General features: G+C 53.7%; 6 protein-coding genes across 6 annotated transcripts; 4 read left to right on the forward strand and 2 right to left on the reverse strand.

Annotated features, from left to right (window-relative positions):
• Positions 1–679: 679 nt before the first annotated feature.
• On the forward strand, positions 680–2,653 carry MYCGRDRAFT_97025 (uncharacterized protein; the record flags this gene model as incomplete). Its single annotated transcript, XM_003847879.1, has 1 exon — positions 680–2,653. The coding sequence occupies one exon, from the start codon at positions 680–682 to the stop codon at positions 2,651–2,653; it is 1,974 nt and encodes a 657-aa protein (XP_003847927.1).
• A 943-nt stretch (positions 2,654–3,596) lies between these two features.
• MYCGRDRAFT_50452 (uncharacterized protein) lies at positions 3,597–7,082 on the reverse strand (the record flags this gene model as incomplete). The annotated part of the gene is made up of 6 exons (XM_003848111.1): positions 3,597–3,859; positions 4,022–4,200; positions 4,309–4,423; positions 4,460–5,177; positions 5,700–6,344; positions 6,426–7,082. The coding sequence occupies 6 exons, from the start codon at positions 7,080–7,082 to the stop codon at positions 3,597–3,599; spliced, it is 2,577 nt and encodes an 858-aa protein (XP_003848159.1).
• A 347-nt stretch (positions 7,083–7,429) lies between these two features.
• On the forward strand, positions 7,430–9,010 carry MYCGRDRAFT_111468 (Ca2+-modulated nonselective cation channel polycystin; the record flags this gene model as incomplete). The annotated part of the gene is made up of 2 exons (XM_003847880.1): positions 7,430–7,708; positions 7,767–9,010. 2 exons carry the CDS (start codon positions 7,675–7,677, stop codon positions 9,008–9,010), a joined length of 1,278 nt encoding a protein of 425 aa, XP_003847928.1.
• Positions 9,011–9,636: 626 nt separating this feature from the next.
• On the forward strand, positions 9,637–10,548 carry MYCGRDRAFT_106345 (uncharacterized protein; the record flags this gene model as incomplete). Its single annotated transcript, XM_003847881.1, has 3 exons — positions 9,637–9,961; positions 10,048–10,134; positions 10,198–10,548. The coding sequence occupies 3 exons, from the start codon at positions 9,721–9,723 to the stop codon at positions 10,359–10,361; spliced, it is 492 nt and encodes a 163-aa protein (XP_003847929.1).
• A 34-nt stretch (positions 10,549–10,582) lies between these two features.
• Positions 10,583–14,376, reverse strand: MYCGRDRAFT_111470 (uncharacterized protein; the record flags this gene model as incomplete). The annotated part of the gene is made up of 5 exons (XM_003848110.1): positions 10,583–12,496; positions 12,556–12,690; positions 13,235–13,414; positions 13,564–14,163; positions 14,218–14,376. The coding sequence occupies 5 exons, from the start codon at positions 14,374–14,376 to the stop codon at positions 11,099–11,101; spliced, it is 2,472 nt and encodes an 823-aa protein (XP_003848158.1).
• Positions 14,377–15,054: 678 nt separating this feature from the next.
• On the forward strand, positions 15,055–15,511 carry MYCGRDRAFT_88256 (uncharacterized protein; the record flags this gene model as incomplete). Its single annotated transcript, XM_003847882.1, has 2 exons — positions 15,055–15,091; positions 15,177–15,511. The coding sequence occupies 2 exons, from the start codon at positions 15,055–15,057 to the stop codon at positions 15,509–15,511; spliced, it is 372 nt and encodes a 123-aa protein (XP_003847930.1).
• Positions 15,512–19,068: the final 3,557 nt, after the last annotated feature.

Below are 19,068 nucleotides of genomic sequence, written 5' to 3' on the forward strand. Positions count from 1 at the left end.
TCTGCGGATGGTGATGCTGGATGTACGACTGAAGGAAGGCGTCCTGCGTCGCGCGATCGTTGAGATGTCCTAGCTGCGCATCGATGGCTTTGAGGAGTTCGTTCGTGACGGTCTGACCGACCACGAGTCTGTTCGTCGGAGTCATGATGGAGGTGAAGTATGCGCCGATGGAAGAGAATGGTGTTTCCACTAAGCGGCGTTGGAAAGTCGTGAAGACAGCTGGGTGGGTGTTTCGAGTGAGAACGTGAAAAACCGTGCACGTGGTTGTGTGCGCGCGAGCACCAAAGAAAAGCCTGACAAGGTGAACTTGAAATCAAAGAAAAGCCAAATCGATCAGCTGCAAGTCCTTTGCAGCTCGTGCTGACGATAAGCATTCAGTGCGACAATCACAAGGAAAGACACTCGTCGAGGACAACACTTCCATTCACTTCACTTCCTTTCGGTTAAACATCGGCGCACACAGAGTCAAAGTGGATCCTCACTTTGGCCTCACCGGTCAATCGACCCTGATCAGCTGCGCTCAACCATGACGTGCTCCGCTCCGCACCGCCAATTTCGTTCGCCGCCCTCAAACACCCACTCAGGAACCACACCTTCCTCATCAATCATCAACCCGTCCAAGGTACCTCCCTCTCGTCGATCATCACTGCATATCCATCCCTGCACTCACGAGACAAGGATGGCCGACACCGACGTGACCATGCCGGACGCAGACCAAAAGCCTGTGGCGACCTCTCTGGGCATAGACTACGGCACATCCAGTGACAAGATCGCATTCCAACTGGCCCTCCATGGGGTGTTCGACAAGACGGTCAAGCTGTTAGTCTTCGATGGAGGCGAGACTGAGCTCCCAGCCAGTGTGGCCTGGTACGACGGCGAATTCTTCTGTGGATTCGAATTGCAGAGGATGATTCGGAACGAGGAGATTCCTGTACAAAATGTCATACAGTGCCTCAAGATGGCTATTCACGAAGAGGCGGAGGACGTCCCTCTCGAACACCGCTCATCGCAGTCAAAGCACACACTCGCGCAGCTGAATGTAAGCGGGAAGACCTTACAAGAGACCCTCAACGCTCACATGATAGCAATCATCGCCATCGCCGAGATCGCTCTGCGCAAGAGCCCCTACTTCCGCCTTCTGGAGATCGACACTGAGACTGTCGAAATCGAATTCTCTGCTCGGCTATCTGTACCTCAACAGTGGACGATAGCAGGCCGCAAGATGATGTCCGACGCAGCAGCAGCTGCTGGCATCGAGAACATACCGCTTGCATCTGAGCCACAGTGTTCGCTCGCTGCATTACTGGATGCGGCCAGCAAAGTCGAATTCGGTCTCGAGCTGTGCAAGCTGAAGCAAGGCAGCAAGATCATCGTCAACGATCTCGGCTGTGGCACAAGCGACGTTGTCCTGTACGAGCTGATGGATGACATGGGAATCCACAGCCGTCTCGAAGCCAAGACCAAGAGCGCAGGGAACCAATATGGATCACAAGAAATCAATGAGATAGTCTACCAGGTCATCCTCGACGAAATCAAGAAGGCTGGAAAGACGTTGGAGGACATTTGTGGTAGAATGGGCATCACGCTCAGCGATTTCCGCTGGCACGCGCTTGCTGGCATCGAGGAGACAAAGATGCAGTATCCTGGAAAGAAGCTCTACTCCGTGTCGATTCCCCGCAGCAATGGCACTCTGAAGCATTTCGACTTTGATCAGTCCGTTATGGAAGGTGCCCAGAAAGCGGTCATTCAAGAGATTCTGGCACTGAACGAGCACGTTCTGGCACGTGAAGGTCTGCCAGATGTGAAGCCTGATGCAGTAGTTACGGTCGGCGGTCACGCATCCAGCAAGTCACTGCGTCAAGCGTTCCTGGACTACTACAATCCGAAAGGCATCGACGTCTTCGGCCCAAATGACTTCAGCAAGGCGAACTGCTTGACTCTGGTCGCTACTGGTGCTCTGTCCGATCGCTACCCACAAATTGCCGCGCAGGCACTGCCCACGAACAAATACGCCTTCGCCTTCCTCCTAGATCAAAAGTACAACCGAGCTGACCACACCGACTGCCAGAAGATCATGACCAGGTACGGCAAGGAGTATCGGACAATGAATTACGACAAAGTCATCAAGACAGTCAGAACCGAGTGGAACAGTGTGTCCGAGACCCGCATCTACTATGCTCCTGACCGGATCGTCAACGTCATCCGCAAGGGCGAGACCGAGGTTTTGGAAGAGGAAGGATGGCGCCAGCAATACGATGTCCCCTCTGACGACGACCCAGTCATTCATGCGCGCTTCGTATACATGACCGGCAATCTCAAGTCGGGAGCGCCGGCCCGCGACAATTCGGTGGAGAAGATCGGCGAACTTCGCCAGGGGGTATTTGCACTCGCAAAGGTAACGGCACGGGTAAGCAAGGAGCTCTTAAAGCAGAAGGACGTCCCCTTGTGTAAGATTAGCGGGGTAAAGGGGCTTTACTTCTCTTTTGAGGCGACTATGAAGGTGAAGTACGAAGGCGAGAAGGAGATCACCGTCGGGTGGGAGATTCACACGCCGAAGGGGATAATTTTCGTGGCGGGTGGGCAGAGCGTTTGGGATGGGAAGCGTTCTCTCTTGGTGGGGGATCAGGACCACGTGGATACTACTCAGCAATAAGTATGTGGTAATTTCTCTCTTGGTTTGGGATTATTCTCGCATAGATACTACCTGGACTAAGCTTTTGGACGGTGCGGCAGTAGTATAAAACTCCGTTTTGGGATGGAGCGAGAAAAGGTGGATACCAGAACATAGGTAGCCATTTCACCTTGGTCTTGAATCACACATGTGTACCGATTTTACGCTGGTAACTCCCTTCTCGTGACACCATTGATTTCTATGGAATCTCTCCAAAGCAGCCAGGACTTTAGCAGTAAGTAGGGTTGTAGTGGCATAAAATGCCGTTTTGGAAAGGAGCGTTAACAGCTAGATACCAGAACCTAGAAAGCCTCTTCAACTTGGTCCTGCATCACATATGTGTTCTTATTCAACGCCGTTGAGCTCTTTCTCCCAAGAAGATCTCTTTCCTATAAGAATACTTTAAAAGCAGCGAGAACTCTAGCGGTGAGTAGGGTGTTAGTGGCATGAACTTCCGTTTCGGGAAGGAGCGATGACAGCCAGATATTAGAACCCGGACAGCCTTTCAGCCCCACCTTACATCACATATGTGTACCCATTCCACGGCGATAAGCCTCCTCTCTTGAGAATGTAAGAACTCTGTGAGAATGTCCGAGAAACAACGAGAACAACTCTGGCAGTAGATAGAGAGGGAGTAGTATAAAACGCTTGTCTAGCAAGGAGCGATGAACACATGTACTAGAACCTAGATAGCCTTTCAGCTTCACATTGCATCACATGATGTGTACCCCTTCCACGGCGATGAGCCTCCTCTCTTGAGAACGCAAGATCTCTATAAGAATCTCTAAGAAAATAACGAGAACTCTAGCCGTAGATGGAGAGGTAGTAGTATGAAACGCTTGTCTGTCAAGGAGTAGGAGTGATAAAAAGATGTACTTGAACCTCGATAGTCAACCTGACTTAGTCTTGCATTATCGCAAACAACTCATCTTTCACCTCCACCGACTTCTCTTTTTCCTTTCACCCAAGACGCCAGCCTTTCGCCTGGTCCCTTCCCATCACTCTCCTCATTACCAGCCAGCCCTCTGTCAACTGCCAACCTCGTACCATCCAACGCCCCGACCGGCACAACTCCCACTCGCCCATGCGCACACACAAACGGGAAGACACACCTCGCCAATTTCCTGACCAACTCCTCACACGCGGCATGGTCCAAGATATCGTTGAACATGATCGCCGATCGACACGCTCGGGAATGCAAGAGGGAGAGTAAGCTGGGCGGTATGAGAGGCAGGAGAGCAAGCCAAGTGGGAGTATCGTCGGGCACAGTGGTAGTGTCACCTTGCGAGCCGGGTTGGTCGGGAGCGGAGTCGTTCTCATCGCCGTGGTCGGTCGTCGATGTTCCTTCACGGCTTTCCCGAGCAGCATCCCGTCCAATGTCTGCCATCTTGGGAACGCCATGCTCAGCAACCCTCCAGACCTCACCTCTCACCAACTCAATGGCGAGTCTCGGCTCTTTCTGACATCTCGCTGCGATGCAAGGCGGGAGATGGCTGATTTTCAATCTGGCTTCTCGAGCTTTCTTGTTCCTCTTATCGGAGGTTTCCCAGCCTTGAGAATCATTCCTGTGCGGGTCCGCGTGTGCAAGAGGATGTATCGGGCTCTGTGCTGCTCGTAACGGTGCAGGTGGAGTAGACAGGCTGTACGCAATTCCCCATCTCAGGAACCAAGCTCTAAACTTTTCTAGGACCGCTTGTTCGGATGACGGGATGTCGAACTCCAAGGTCGACTCCAATGGAACGGTCTGGACTCCTGTCTGTGCATGGTTAATAGACAGCGCTGCTTCACTCTGCGTTTTTGGAGCAGGAGCAGGGATACAAAGGTCCACTAGAAGGTCTTCCAACATCACCCGCTCAGACGCGGCGTGCTGATCCATCAGTACAAGCGTATCGGATTGCGAAGGACCTGGAAGCTCAAATGTACCGGCGGACGAGCTGATGGAAGGCACCGTAGCGGGAAGTACGGCTAGTATGAATTTCCGGTCAACCTGTGCGATGATTCGAGCATGTTTGAGTGCGCTTCTCGAAAGAGCGATGCCTTTGTCCACCGAGTGGGGATTTGTGCCATCTGCATGCGAGCGGCAGGCATGGTGTGAGCTACCGACAGTCGGAAGAAGAATACCTGGTCCGTGATTTGATGCCGTCGGAATGGGAGGTTCCTTGCGGAGGGCGAAGACGGGATTGTTCCATTCGCGGAGGAAGCCGGGGAGCCACTTTTCTTGCAGTCCCTGCTCCTCGACAGGAGTCTTTGCTGTCCCGCCTGCGACGCCGCCACTGTCGGACCCGCTGGTTGGAATCAAAGGTGGCGCAGTTCCTGGTCTAGACTGAATGGCAGACTTCGCTGCCAGCACTCCACGACGGGACAGACTCAACGGCCGTCCGGCTGAAGACAGAGACCCAGCATCCAACACCACCTTCTGTCCTCGAGTTGCAGGACGGCTGGAGTCAGCACGAGACTCGGACGCAAGAGGCATCACAATCCCGGTGCGAGAGCTTACTCGGTGAACCTGTCCTGTCGAAGGGTCCGTCCATGGAATGGTCTCTTCGGCTTCGACTCCTGCCGCTGGTTCAAGATGATGCGCGATGGCTGATATGTCTTCCGAGTTGATGCTGCCAAAGTCCTCGCTGGATGGAGCGTCCGTTTGAGGCACGGAGAATATGTCAGAGTATCGCTCAGCAAGCTGTGGCGCATGAAGTCTCGAGTCGTGGTGTGATAATTTGTGACGTCTCAAGCCACTGTACTGCCCTGCGTCAATTGATGGCGCTTGCAGCCGAAGACGTTTCCGTGAGGTAAGTGCATCGTCTGCGGTAAAAGGTCGCGTGTCTTCCGCAGTCAGTTGTACCGCAGGAGTTTGCAACGATGAATTCACGCCGCTCTGAGGCCTCCCAGATCGCATGCGGCTCAAAGTTGTCAGTTCTTGTGTGTCACCGCCTGTCTGAATTGTATCACGGCTGATCGGCCTCCCGAAAATGTCAGTCACTCGATGATTCCTGCCACTGTCCGCGGTGTTCGATGCCACATTGGCGACTTTCCCAACGACAGGCGTGGTAGGCAAGGAACTCGTCATCCTCGACCCTGTATTCTGCCTGGAAGCCATCGCTCGAGCAGGACTTTCCTGCTCCTCATTCCTCCTCCTGCCAGACCTCTTCTTTCTTGGTCGGAAGTGATGCGCCTCCAGCCACGCCGTGACAGCCGCTCCGAGGATATCTTCCACAACTTTCAGCGAGGCCTCGTTGAGTCTTGAAGGGTCCGAGATCCGTCCAGGCACCTCCTTGAACTGGAGCTGCAGGCAGAACATCGGATATCGATCGACGCCCTTCCTCGGCTTATCTTTAGCAGTCTGGCGAGTGGGTCTACCGTCTTCTCGGTCTTCTTTCTTCGACGGAGTTACGCCATCGTCCTGATCGATCCCAAAGCCGCTGTTGGCGAAGATACGATTCACGCAATCATACCACTCTCCATGGCCGTCAGCCGCGCCACACGGCATCACACCGAGCGACAGAAATTGGCACTGTTTAGTTGGCGCAGGATCCTGGCATATCATTCCTTTCAGTGAAATTGCCGAGGTGTTGGCTGATAAAGGGACCCACGAACTCCTCGAATCAGGCGAAGTGAAGCCGGACTGAAATAGGATTGGTAGTACATCCGTCGGGTCGTAGGTAGAAGCAGACGACTTGCTACCTGCCAAGCGACGAAGGCTCTTCGATGTTAACTCTGGGGCAATCTTTGTGTGGAGACCGGAAATGTTGACGACCTTGGATGCAGAAGTTGCGTCACGGAGCTTGACACTACAGGGCTTAGGCCAAGCCAGGAGGAGCGCAACAACACCACGTTTGAGGTCCTGCCAGGATGTCTCGTCGGAGGAAGGGGCAGAAGTTGCAAGAGCGCGGTGCTTCAGGCGGACTGGCATGTTGCCAAAAAGGTCGCGAACGGCGATGTGCGTACCAGGCCGAGCTGGAAGAGTAGATTGAGCCTGCGTCGATTCGGGAAGACTGCGAGTGATGCATTTGGCCATGTGGAAGGTCAAAGATGCGGACTGCTTGTTGCTGGAATGTGTTGACGAGATGGTCAAGAGCGACATGGAAGACAACTCTGCGAGAAAGGTGCCGTTGGAGCCGTGGAGATGAGTCGAAGCTGGAGAGGGTTTGGAGGTGCAGTACATCTTTCCAAGGCCGCCATCTTCAGCAAACTCGTTAGGAGGAATGCCATCGCCGTTGTCTTCGATTGTGCAGCTGCCCCGTTTCCAGTCGACGGTGATGTCCACTTTGGTAGAGGCGGCATCGAGGCAATTCTCGAGAAGAGAGAGAATGACGCCTTGAAGAGTAGTGATATGTTTCGAGGAGTGGATCTGTGCGATGGCGTCCGGTGATAGTGGCAATATGCGTTGACGCTGAGTGTCCGATGGTGGCATATCTGCCCTTTCAACGTGGTATACGCTTGGGCTTTCGAAGAACAATTTGTTCGGCTTGAGTTGGCATGTCTGTTGAGAAAGATTGCTAATTTATATTGGAATTGAGGGCGTTGACTTTCTGTTTTGGTCTCTTCCGTCTTCCAATCAATGTGTTGGTGGTACGGAGTTGGTAAGTGAAGTCGAAGTCATATAGAACTACTTTGAGGAAGCCTCGTCTCGAGGCACTCTGTTCGCCCGCATTCTTAGCTGGACCCTGCAGACGCCCCTTTGTGGTCTCGAATCTCTGGATTCCAGGTTGCTTCAATTCGTGGAGCTCCCTCTAGTTCTGTCTCTCCACCAAAACATCATCTTGCTGTCAACCGACCTGCACAATCTCCATTCACTGTCGCGAATTGCCGGAACACCCAGACGGCACGACAGCCACGACTAACTGCGATTATTACTCCCTCCGCGCAATTCCCACCGAAGACGACAGCTGTCAGCAAGATTCACGAGAGCTCCAAGAAACGATTCCGAACGATCAAGAGGTGAAATTGCAGCGGAAGATAGTGGTGGAAACGACGCGTCGAAACAAGCAATACAACAAGCAAACATGGCTACGGCCGAAGTGAGCAGCACTCCGCAGGGTAAGCGATCCAAGTCCTATCCTCCCCTCGATATGTCCACTGACCATGTCTCCTCCAGACCGACCACATCGTCGCCGTCCGTTCGCGAACCTCGTCAAGCGCTTAGCCAACTTCAAAAATGGCGATGACAAGGACAAGAAGAATAAAAAGCTCGGCAAAAACAACCCATACCCTCTATCGGCAGTCCAACAGCCATCACAAGAACCTCCCGCCAGACCTCAACGATCCGTGAGCATCCATCAAGCCTACTCTTCCGCCTCGTTCGGATCTGTGCCTACAAACACAGCTCCCGAACATGATCGCCCCGCACCGTCTCATTCAAACAAGTCCGGCGCACCGACAGTCGCAAATACTGTGCATTCTGATGCCGCAAACTCGGGCGCGGCCACCACAACCACTGCGGCGGGCGCTACGGATGGGACAAACGGAGGCGGCAACAGCACTTTCTCTTCGCCAGCCCACTCAGTACGCTCTTTGACGACAACTCTCACGACGATCCAGTCAACGAACAATACCTCCACTCCAACCAACCATACCACCCATGACTCCTCACAACCCATGGGTTCGAATTTCTCCCACCAATATCCTGTTTCCACTCAGACCGCCTCTGCGATCCCGCGACATCTCCACGACACTTCCTCCCAGCCAGGAGGTCCTCCCACGACATACACCTCCGCAACAGCCAATAACCTCCTCACCGACAACGCATCCATCCTCACCCTCGCCTCATCTAGCAAGCGTAGGCGAAGAAGAAGTATGGACACCGATGCCTCCGTTCGTGCACTCGCCCCGTCGTCAGTCTTCGGCGGTAGTCGCGAAAGTCTGCCACTCAGCGTGCTGTCCGGGAATGAGGTCAGGAATAGCATGAGCGGAATGCCCACAGGCGCAGGCGAAAGAGCAAGCATCTACTCCTCAAGCGGACTCATCGCAAGCGAGAGGAATTCATACTACAGCAAACAACAACAAGACGCCAAGTCGCTTCGGTCGGTCAGCAATCTCCGCGGCATGGGAGGAGGTGCGGTCACGCCCACGTCCGCGCCAGGTGGAGGACTTGGTGGAGCGCAAGCTGATGATGCGAGGAGCTTCTCCATGCGCTCGGGACATGGTGGAGGTGAGGGCAGGTTTGGAGCGGATGCGAGGAGTTTGAGGAGTTTGGATGCGAGGAGTGGGTTGAGCTTGGGAGAGAGCACGTATGCAGGAGGTGGGACTGGAGGCGCAATACATGCGAGAAATGGGAGTTTGAGCGGCATCGTGGCAGAGGAGGTGGGCAGGCCACAGCACCAGGACGATGAGAGGGATTGAAGGGCATGATGTGGCTGGCCTGTATGAGGTGACGAACCTTCAAAGATGTGATACGTACTGAAGACGACGAACGAAGGCGGTCGGGTTGACGAAGAGCTCGTGATCACCACGGCTCTGCGCTGCCCTGCTAAGCTTGTACGATACGAACGAAGACTGCATCCACAGATGCTCGGAAAGCCAAGTCTCCTGTTCGAAGTTCTTCCAAACTGTTGAAGTCAAGCAATGCAGCACATCGATGCAGATCCTTTGGGAATCTGGCATGTGAGCATCATTATTCGAAGCGATATTTCGCTCCGGGACAGATCGTCGCAAATATATCTTCTCTCGCGTGTGTAATACATTCAGTACCAGCTTCGCTATCACGGACCCTCTCACTAACACTACCGTCTCGCCAATGAACATTTGAAACCGTTGCATGTGCAAATAAATTAAGGTTTACCCTCTCGAATTAGCGTCCCCCCAATCCCTCTCGGCGCGTCTGCCGCAATCCGCATTCAAGGGAAACACAACCTCACTCGACACCAACCACACCACACCGCGCCAGCAAATACCATAGTACTACCCACCAGTACTGCCGTTCCTTATCCAACCTAGCACATTCATTATTCACCACAGCTTCGACAGTATCCGCTCACCTGCACACCACCGCTGGCGCGACTCCGCCCCATTCCAACCCGCAAATACCACCACTACGCCCACCGACGGCAACAATGTTTACCACCAAACTCACCACCCTCGCCCTCTTGACCGCCTCTCTCGCAAATCTTACCTTCGCAGCCCCGCCCGCCTGCGTCATCGGCGCAGTAAACACCCAATCCAACCCCCACGACATCGCAGCCGTGTGTAAAGCGCAGGAAGTCCAGGATTCGATCACGAAGAACTGTGGAAACGCACAGGAAGCGGCGCAGAAGTATTTCAGTGAGGTGTGCAAGGATGCGGGTGTAACGGTTTGTGAGTATACCTGTGGCATATCTGTGCCTTGCGCTCCGGGGTTGTTTGTAGGAAGAGATCGCTGACATTTATGGTGGATGATGTAGCTGCGACAGTGCAGAACGACGACTCCAACTCTTCTTCCTCCAACTCCAGCTCTTCATCGTCTTCGTCTTCGAGTGACGACGGTATGAGTATGTTACATCTCCTCCCTTCGGCAGAAACAAGCCACTAACCTCCCTTTTCCTACCATGTAGTCCCGACCGGAACTTCCAGTGCTACGAACGAAGCCCAAGCCACGCGCTCCTCCAGCAGCGGCAGCGAAGCGAACCCCACCGCCACGGGCGGTGCGGCGAGAGTGGGTTTGGAGGTTGTGGGATTGATGGCTGTTGGACTCTTCGGAACATTGGCTGTGCTGTAGGAGCGAGGATTATGGGAGGGCGATGTGGGAGACAGCGAAGAGAGAACGTGTCAGGGAGCACTGGAAAGTTATACCAAGACACCGCTTCAGGCCGAGCGCGGAGATACCGCGATGCGGAATGACGACAGGATTCGGAGAGAATCATACCACGGCAGGAAAATCACCAGAAGCGCTGTATGCAGGATATATGGCGTTCTGGGCCAGGAATTGAAAGTTCCACTTTTCATTCCGACATTCTCATGGACCATCTCTGCTCCACCGACGCATTTTCAGAAATGTCTCTCCCTGATCATAACTTGATCGTGAAGCGTATCATCGTCTTTCGGAGAGTCGAATCCGTTTGGTATATCGTATTGGTATCGCATCGCATCGCATCGCACCGCACGCTGTATATCTCACCAATCGCTCGAGAGCTCCAGTATCAAATCCCTTCGATAATCATCAACCCGCCGGTGTGCTCGTTTACGAGGCCGTCGCAGCCGATGTTTGCTTCGAATCGAAGCGCCTCGCAGCGCTCTCGCGGCGGTGGTGTCCGCCGAGGAAATGCAAAGCACAAGAACCCGTCTATTCGCTCGCTTGTGTCGTCAATCCAGAAACCCAGATGCACCTCGCTCGAGATCCCGTCCCACCTCAATCTGGTATAGCACAGCTCGCCCAACGCATGCTTCCTGATCCACCTCAAGCCATCCGTTCGCCGAGTATGATTGACCGATGCTTTCGTTCATCATTCCATCGCTTCAGCCCCTCCCACCCCTGACACCCTCCCTCGCCCTCCGATCGAACAAATCCGGCGGCGGCATGGCACTCTTACTCGCGCCGAGAATCGAGAACCCCGAACTACCCCTCCCTCGAATCTGGAACCCATCATCGCCACCATTCTCCTCCGTCAGGCGTCCATTCTGGTTCACGCGTCCTCGATTCTTCGCCATCAAATCCCCGCCATTCCTCTGCCCACTATTTCGCGATCCGCCATTCCGACCATACGAGTCCCTCTCGTCGCTCATATCGAACCGTCCGATCGCGCTGACGACTTCCTCCGCGCGAATGTCTTTCGCTTCTTGTCGACGATGGCCGGCTTTGTCGGGGAATAACTCCTTGACAGCTGGAGCCGTAGAGCCCTTGTTCGCGAACAGCTCGATGGGAGCTTTCCGCGATGGCGGAGGAGATCGTACGCGTCCTCCTGGTGCGAGTTCGGATCCGGTTCTGCGGTGAGCGAAGAGGTCCGCCCGCAACTCTGCTCGTGCGCCGTAATTCTCTGCTGTGGAGCGAGGGCGTGCGGGAGGCGGAGTGCGATGTCGAGCTGTTTGGCGGTAGGGTTGGTCTTCGGTGAAGCCGTAGCGGCCGTCGCCGTCGCGGACTGGTGAGGCGGAGCGGTTGCGGAGACGGCCGTCGGGGCGGGAGTTGGGCAGGAGATCGGAGGAGGAACGGCGGGAGGTGGCGCTGTGATTGCGAGGGGCGCGGTTGGCGAAGAGATCTTCTCCATTGCGGGGTCGACGGGAGCGGTCGCTGCTGGGAGCTGTGGGAGTGATACGGGCTTTGATAGAGGCGGGATCATCGTCGTAGAGGTTGACGTCGAATGTGGGTTCAATCGTAGAGCTTCGACGGCGGCGAGGACGGTCGTAGCGGTCGTCTTGGTAGCCTCCACCACGTCGATAGCCATTACCTCTACCTCGTCCGCGGAGTCCTCCTCGGCGCGGTCTGCTCTCTGGATCGAGCTCGGGATTGTTGAGGTAGAATTTGCTGTATTTCGACGCACCGACTGGCTTGACATCTGTCGCGACGGCTAGACGGACGTAGAGGTCGACATCCGGATGTGTGAGCAGTTGCTGAGCGCGGCGTGGTTCGAGAGGGTCGTCGGTGGGTGTGAGGGCGAAAGCTTTGAGTGCAGCCGCGGCGATATCTCCAGAAGCGTAGACAATGTTTGCAGAGGAATCGTTGACCCATTCGATCTTGACGTGTGATTCGGAGGGAAAGTGGTCATGTGTGAAGTTCTCAATGTCCTGTGTCTGCAGTGTCTCGAGGCCTGAGATGTGGATTTTGTGCGGAAGGATCTCTTGACCACCATCTTGCAGCTCGCCATCTTCCACCGTCATCATCGCGTCGGTGTCGTTGTCAGGCTGTAAGGCGGATGGCAGCTGTGCATCTTGTCAGCGGTCGTTCGGGGGTGTGCTGCTGCCTCCGTGCGCATGCGTACCGCGCTCAATGCTGCCGTGCCGGCTTGAAGACGCGCGAGCTCCTCATCGTTGTCCATATCCAACTCAAAGTCCATGTCGACGTCCATGCTCGTGTCGGCCGCCATTGTGAGGCTGTGTTCGTATTCGCGACGCTGCTTGCGGGGGTGTGGTCAAGGGGTGGTGCTGTCTGGTGATGTGGGTTGTCAGTGGGGATGTCGGAAGGTGTGACGGTCTGCGAGGGCGATGATGGCGGTGAGGTCGATGGCGAGGCGAGTCGGCGGAGGTGGAGGTGGAGGTGGAGGTGGAAGTGAAGGAGAAGGATGAAAGATGAAAGAGTGACGACCAACCAAGTCGAGGATCTCCCGCTCCGGCGTGAAGCTGCAGCCAAGCTAGGAGCCAACGTGGCTAGCTCAAGGTTTGTTAAACTCTACCTAATCCCCGCATGTGAGTGAGTGGGGGCCGATATGAGTGAACATCTCATTCATTCACTCTTGGCATGTGACTGAGTCAAAGATTCATGGTATTCTCGGTATAGCATGTGAAGATCCTCCGCCAGAGAATCTGTATGAGCTTTACATAACCCCGACGTCACTCATCCAGATTGTTTTCCAGCATTTGTCAACTGTGGCAATCTGTGGCGCAGTAAAGCAAGGTCAACCTTGCCCAACCCTCGTATCTCCTGCTGAAAATTCGACATACCTTGTCTTCGAAGGTCTCGTGGCTCACTTCTCGAAGGCTTGGAAGGAAGGTCATCCTTGGAGAAGCCCATGTTCGCCGAGCCCGAGTACGTAGTCCGAGGTCGCTGCATTGTTGTGCCAAGAGGACTTTCCCTGTCTGCACAATCTGCAACTTCCGATCCGAGCCGCGATCTCCCTCCCGCTGTCGACTGTGCTTCGTAGCCAGTCCTGAAGACCGTGGTACTTTTGACTCGACCGTGAAGCTCCAGGCCTGCCATTCCGGGCTCTCCCAATCTTCATCTTCATCATCAGAAACACACCATGCGACCCGCTTGCTCAAACTCCCCTCACCCTAACATCCAAACTCAACCGATCGCCCGCCTTCAAATCCACACACCCCTCCATCCCCTGCCTAAACCGTTCCAACTCCCTCTTCCCTCGTTCCAACACCTCCGCTCCCGCCCCCTCCTCAACCCTCACGGTGGCATCCACAATCCAACTCCCACTCTCGTCCACCGGCTTCAGATCCTGCCTTTGCGGCGGCGAAGCTTCGACGGCCTCTTCACCACTAGCGTTGCCTTCGCTTGCGGATGAGGCGTAGTATAGTCGATACACTCGGATGACGATATTTCCGTGCACGAAGCGGTGGCCGAGGAGTATGTATTGGTACTTGTAAGCGTATAACGAGGGAGTGGTAAGGCGGAGGAGGATCTGAGGAGTTGCTGGGGTGAGGGCAACTTCGCGGACGATATAGGGAGCTGCGGTTTGGCCTGGACGAGTGGCGGTTGTGGAGGCTGAGGGGGTTTGTTCGGTGCGTAGGTGCCAGGGGATGGATTTGCTTTCCTGAGGAGTAGTGAAGGTGGACTTGTTTTGCGAGAGCTGGAGGGAGCGGACGAGTTGTTCGTAGGAGGGACGTTTGGATTGTTGGGGTTGTTGCTTCGTTTGAGCTTGCTAGGGATACTGTTAACATTGATGTGATTGGAAGAAAACATAGGAACGTCTTACCTTCTTGGAAATGGCCACTTCAGGGACTTTGACTTGCGCGAAGATCAGGCGCTGCTCGCAGATGTCGACGGGTTGGGTGCCTGTTACGCCCGCAAGGATGTTGAGTACTTGCGCTTCGCGAAGGGCTGGAAGCTGCGAGAAAGAGACTAGTTCGTGCATGTTGGCGGAGTGGCTGGATCAATGTCGCAGGATTGGTGAGTGGATGCTGTTGTATCAATCCGGTATCGTTGTCTCGGTTGCAGCGGGTCGGATTTCCAGTAAGCAAGCGCACGCTCGGAAGGAAGTCTCGGTGATGATGTGAATGATGGCACGACAAAGAGCGCGACGGGAGGAGAAGACGAGGGACTTTGCGGCTCAATGTGCTTTGGTAGTCTCATCCTTCAGTCCCCCGAACAACCAGAATGCTTCGACATTGGCGTCCAATTCAATCTCAGAATCATTCACTTGACGCTCCAATGGTCGATCAAATAGGAAGTTGCAGTGATAATTAAGGTTGCTTCGGTTTGTTGGTCTCTGTCATGTGCAAATGGACGGGACCTTCCGGCTCCGACTCCGGTCCGCCTCACATCATCCGGGCGATCTCGGGCAGCACCTCGGCGATTTTCTCGACCAGCTTGGAGCTCTCTCCATCACATCACATCATCCGCGTTTCCTCCGCCCTGCTCTCGCGAACCTGGTTCACATTGTTCGAGACTCCGACAACAACATACAGCTCGACAATCACAACACTCTCCGCTCGCCGATCCTCTGACACCACTCGACCGACCTCATCCAGCAACGACCACCGACACCTCATCAACCATGCAATCCACCCTCCGCCTTCTCCATCGCGAGCCCATGATTCGCTTCCTAGGCAAGCGCTCTCTACCTCAAAGTAAGCAACATTTCACAACCTCACCTCCCTCCACTCCACGACCTAGCCAAAGAACTACCACAGAACTAACACTCATTCCCAACAGAAGTTGACCACGCACCCCACCCCCACCCCGCCTCTCCCACGCCATCCCTCCCACAATCCTTCGCCTCCTACCGCGAACGCGCAATCCAACACGGACCTCTCAAAGGCTCCCAGACATCCTCTGCAACCTCCTCCGCAGCAGCAGCGCCGGGATCTTCGGTATTGTCGCCTTACGGAGCTATTGGCGGTAAGAGCGCAAGGGAATTGGGCCCGATTAAGATTGGAAAGGGAGAGTTTGCGACGAGAGCGGAGTTGCCACGACGGTTTCAGGCGACGCCTTGGACGGAAGCGGAGATTGAGGCGGTGGAGAGTGGAGGGGCGAGTTTGTTCGCTTGAGGCAGGATTGAGGACTGAGAGTTTAGGAATGAGGATGATTTGAGAAGATGTGGACTGAGGAGGTTCTGAGAGCAGGCGATGTCGGACAGAGAAGCACCCGTGTGTACAGCTGGGTCGCAGCCAGGACGTGGAGAAGGAGCATGAACGAAGGCGATTGAGCTCGTACCGATGGGAGTCATACAGGCTGAAAAGCGATCTGAAGGAGCTAGCTGCCGGGGCGATGGTCTCGCACCGTCTGGGAAAGAGCGAGTGTATATATCTACGAGGGACCACGAAGATATCATTGGAAGAAGAACGACCACATATTTACTCATCCTCATTCCCCGTTCGATGGACTTTGGAATACACACGCTTGCTAAAAAGAACGTCCAGACAGGAAGCGGCAGAATCGAAAGCATTCTCCTGTGGACACTACTACTGAAGTAGGTAAGGCAGCAAGTGACGCTCTGCTGCCGGCCAATCCACTTTCGAAGAGACAATGAGAAGTCCGGCTGACATGTTAGTGAATCAGAAGCTCTATGAGAAATCCTTACAAGAGAATTCACAATGTCCCGCCTGGGACGCTGCACTAGACGCTGGCAAGACATCCCACGCGCGAACTCCCGATACCGTTCACTCGTACCGCCGTATCGCTCGATCCAGACGAGCAGAAATATGCATGGTCCCCGGTTCTGCTCAGGATGAACTACATCACAAGCGATTTCAGCTGCGACATCTGCAGCTTCCTCTCACGGTCCATATGCGCTGCTCGAAAGACCTGATCCGCCCGCACGATCCCGCTACCCTCACGTCGTCGATACAAACCCGCATCTTCGAAGCCGCGAATCGCAGAAGCCAGGCGCTGCAACATTCTCATACTTCACCTTTCGTCGTGACTTCGAACTCTGCAAGGTATCTTTTGCAATTCTGTGGGACTGTGGCTATGCCTGTTTCTCAAGCTTGAGAAAGACTACTCGCTCACTCGAATTCGTTCAAGACTGTCACATGATGATGAATCGATCTCGCTGGCTTGGAGCGATGCGAACTCGAGAAGAAGACAATTGATTGAGCAAAATGTTCCCCAGCGCTCCTCTTTCTTTTCTCCTTCATCACCTCTAGTCCTGCGGTCGCATTTTAATACTCTGCGTCAGCTATCGACAATACACCAGCACGACAGCCTCTCCGATCATGGGCGACGTGCTTTCCAAACCAGCCAATGCTAAGCCCATACCCCAGCGCACAATCTGGTCAGTCCTGGTGAACGACACCTCTGGCAATTACCGGCTGCACACAATCTACCTGCATCCTTTCGCTACCGGCAGGAAGTTGGCATTGCACTGCAAGCGGAACTGATGCAAGACGTCTCTGGCTTAGGAATGAGACTGGCTGCAACATCGACCAGGCTGTGATCGAAGCGTATCAAAAGTGGCATGTCACTAGCGATATGACACTGTTGGCGATGACCGTCAACACTTTGGTCAACTACGGGCAGCGCGGGCCATCCTATGCACAACCAACTCTATGATCGGGAAATGGACTATGCACGCTTTCCTTGAATACTTGTGCCAGGACGCATGTATAGAAATTTGCATAGACGCATGTACGAAGCTGATCTGGGTCCATCTTTGTCGATTCACCAGTCGCCATCTGTTCGGTGCTTTGTCCTGGCGTATTTGCGCTGCTCAATTGTCACTCTGACTCGCACTTACGATCCCAAGATTCTCTTCCTACTCTGCTCTACACTCTTGTTGTCCATGGGTATCTTCTCCACCGTCGTGACCTGCTTCGGCTACACCTGTCGCTGCCATCGACGGCTTCCCCAAATCGAGCTCAACAACGTCGGGAGAAGAGACAAACTTCCGAAGATCTTCCTTCGGGCGCCAGCAATGTGACGTACGGAGCAAACTTGGGAGCGTATACATGTACTTCGCCACCTTGCAAATTCGGTAGACCATGTCGCCGTCTTCCTTGCGCAGGTATCGGCATTATGTCCACGGCATCCTGATCCGGGTGCGTCGTCGGGAGCAGACACGACTTCATGCTTTTGCGAGATCCTCTGCCGGTGTACGCCCGATATCCTGCATACTAAGACATCCACCTGGGGAGCATGCGTACGATGACGGCCTGTTGCCGTATGCTTTTATGCAACCCAAAGCCTGCGATATTGAATGTCGCCACGACTACCCTGCATAAGAGGGAAAATTCCCCTATGGGAGGGAAACAATTCATGCTTTTGAGCTAAATTGGCGACCGATCTAGGGAGTAACAGGTTGTCGGCCGCCTGTCACTTCTGAGCGCATTATCGTTGCCTCTCCGTAGACGCTCTAAGGGATTAATTAGCTAAGTCTCGCGACCGAAACTAAGCGAAATGAACGATATAAACCTACACTAACAGGATGCTAGGCAATTAACGCCTTTCGCCCTCTGTTCTTCGCTACGTCCCTCCTAATTTCTACGGAATCGACAGACCTCTATAATTTAGACTATCTGGTCTTAATTTAACGTTTGTGCGTTTTCTAGCTAAGAGATTCTCTTATTCCCGACGGGAATAATAGGGTTACTCTAGTTAGAAAACCTCGATCTCCGTAGTAATTTCGATACGAGGTATGCTAATTAATAGCGTAATGTTCCGAGATTACTAGGCTATACACCTATTAGGCCTACTAAAAGGATTAGCAGTGCTCCGTACAAGGGGGTTAAACCCTACAAAAAGCCTCCGAATTAATAAAGAAGTACAACCGAAGTATACACCGATCTGTAGCCCCCTAGCGATTATTAGACTATCGATGTCTTAGCCTCGGCATACGCATACTTTAGAAAAAGTTATAATAGAGTAGGGCCGCGCATCCGTTAATAGACAGTTTACTAAGAATTAACCGCGAGCCTCGCCTATTAACAAATTATCTTTAAACTTCCGAGCCTAGCCTGCCCTACCTAAACTAAAAGCCGGATTAAAACAAGGCACTACCGCTTAGTCTAAAATAACTACCTCGCAACAAGCCGCTCTAATTACACCTAATTGTTAGAGCCCTTTTGCTAAAATGTCTAACTTACCTAATCTTACTACGCCGGGAGGCTAGGTAGCTAACATAGACGACTATAAAAGACGCTAAGCCGAAAAGCTACGAAGACGAAGCGAGAAAAAAGAATTAAAAGAACGCCGCGTAGAGGAGGCATCTCGGAAGAACGCCGCTACGCTAGTAGAAGTAGGCCCGAGCATAGCTCGGGGCAAAATACCTACGCCCGCTACTAGTACGGAGGACGCTCTAATAATTAATAACCTAAGCGACTAATTAAACGGTACGGTTAACGAAGCCGACGAGGAAATAGAGGACGTAGTAGAGGACGAGGCGACGTAGGATTCTCCTATAACGCTAACTCCCTTACCGCGACCTACAATTCCCCGCCCTACGGATAATTTTACCTTTAGGTCGTCGATAGGACCTCCGACTAACCCTACTACAGCGTCTAGCGTTCCGAACAAAAGTAGGAAGAGACTAGCGCTCGCCTCGGCGTAGGCCTCCCTAGCAAAATAGCCTAAGAAGAGGCGACGAGGAAAAAAGGGCTTAAAGGTAGGA

This window comes from Zymoseptoria tritici, chromosome 12, assembly GCF_000219625.1.
Source record: "Zymoseptoria tritici IPO323 chromosome 12, whole genome shotgun sequence".
Taxonomy (NCBI): domain Eukaryota; kingdom Fungi; phylum Ascomycota; class Dothideomycetes; order Mycosphaerellales; family Mycosphaerellaceae; genus Zymoseptoria; species Zymoseptoria tritici.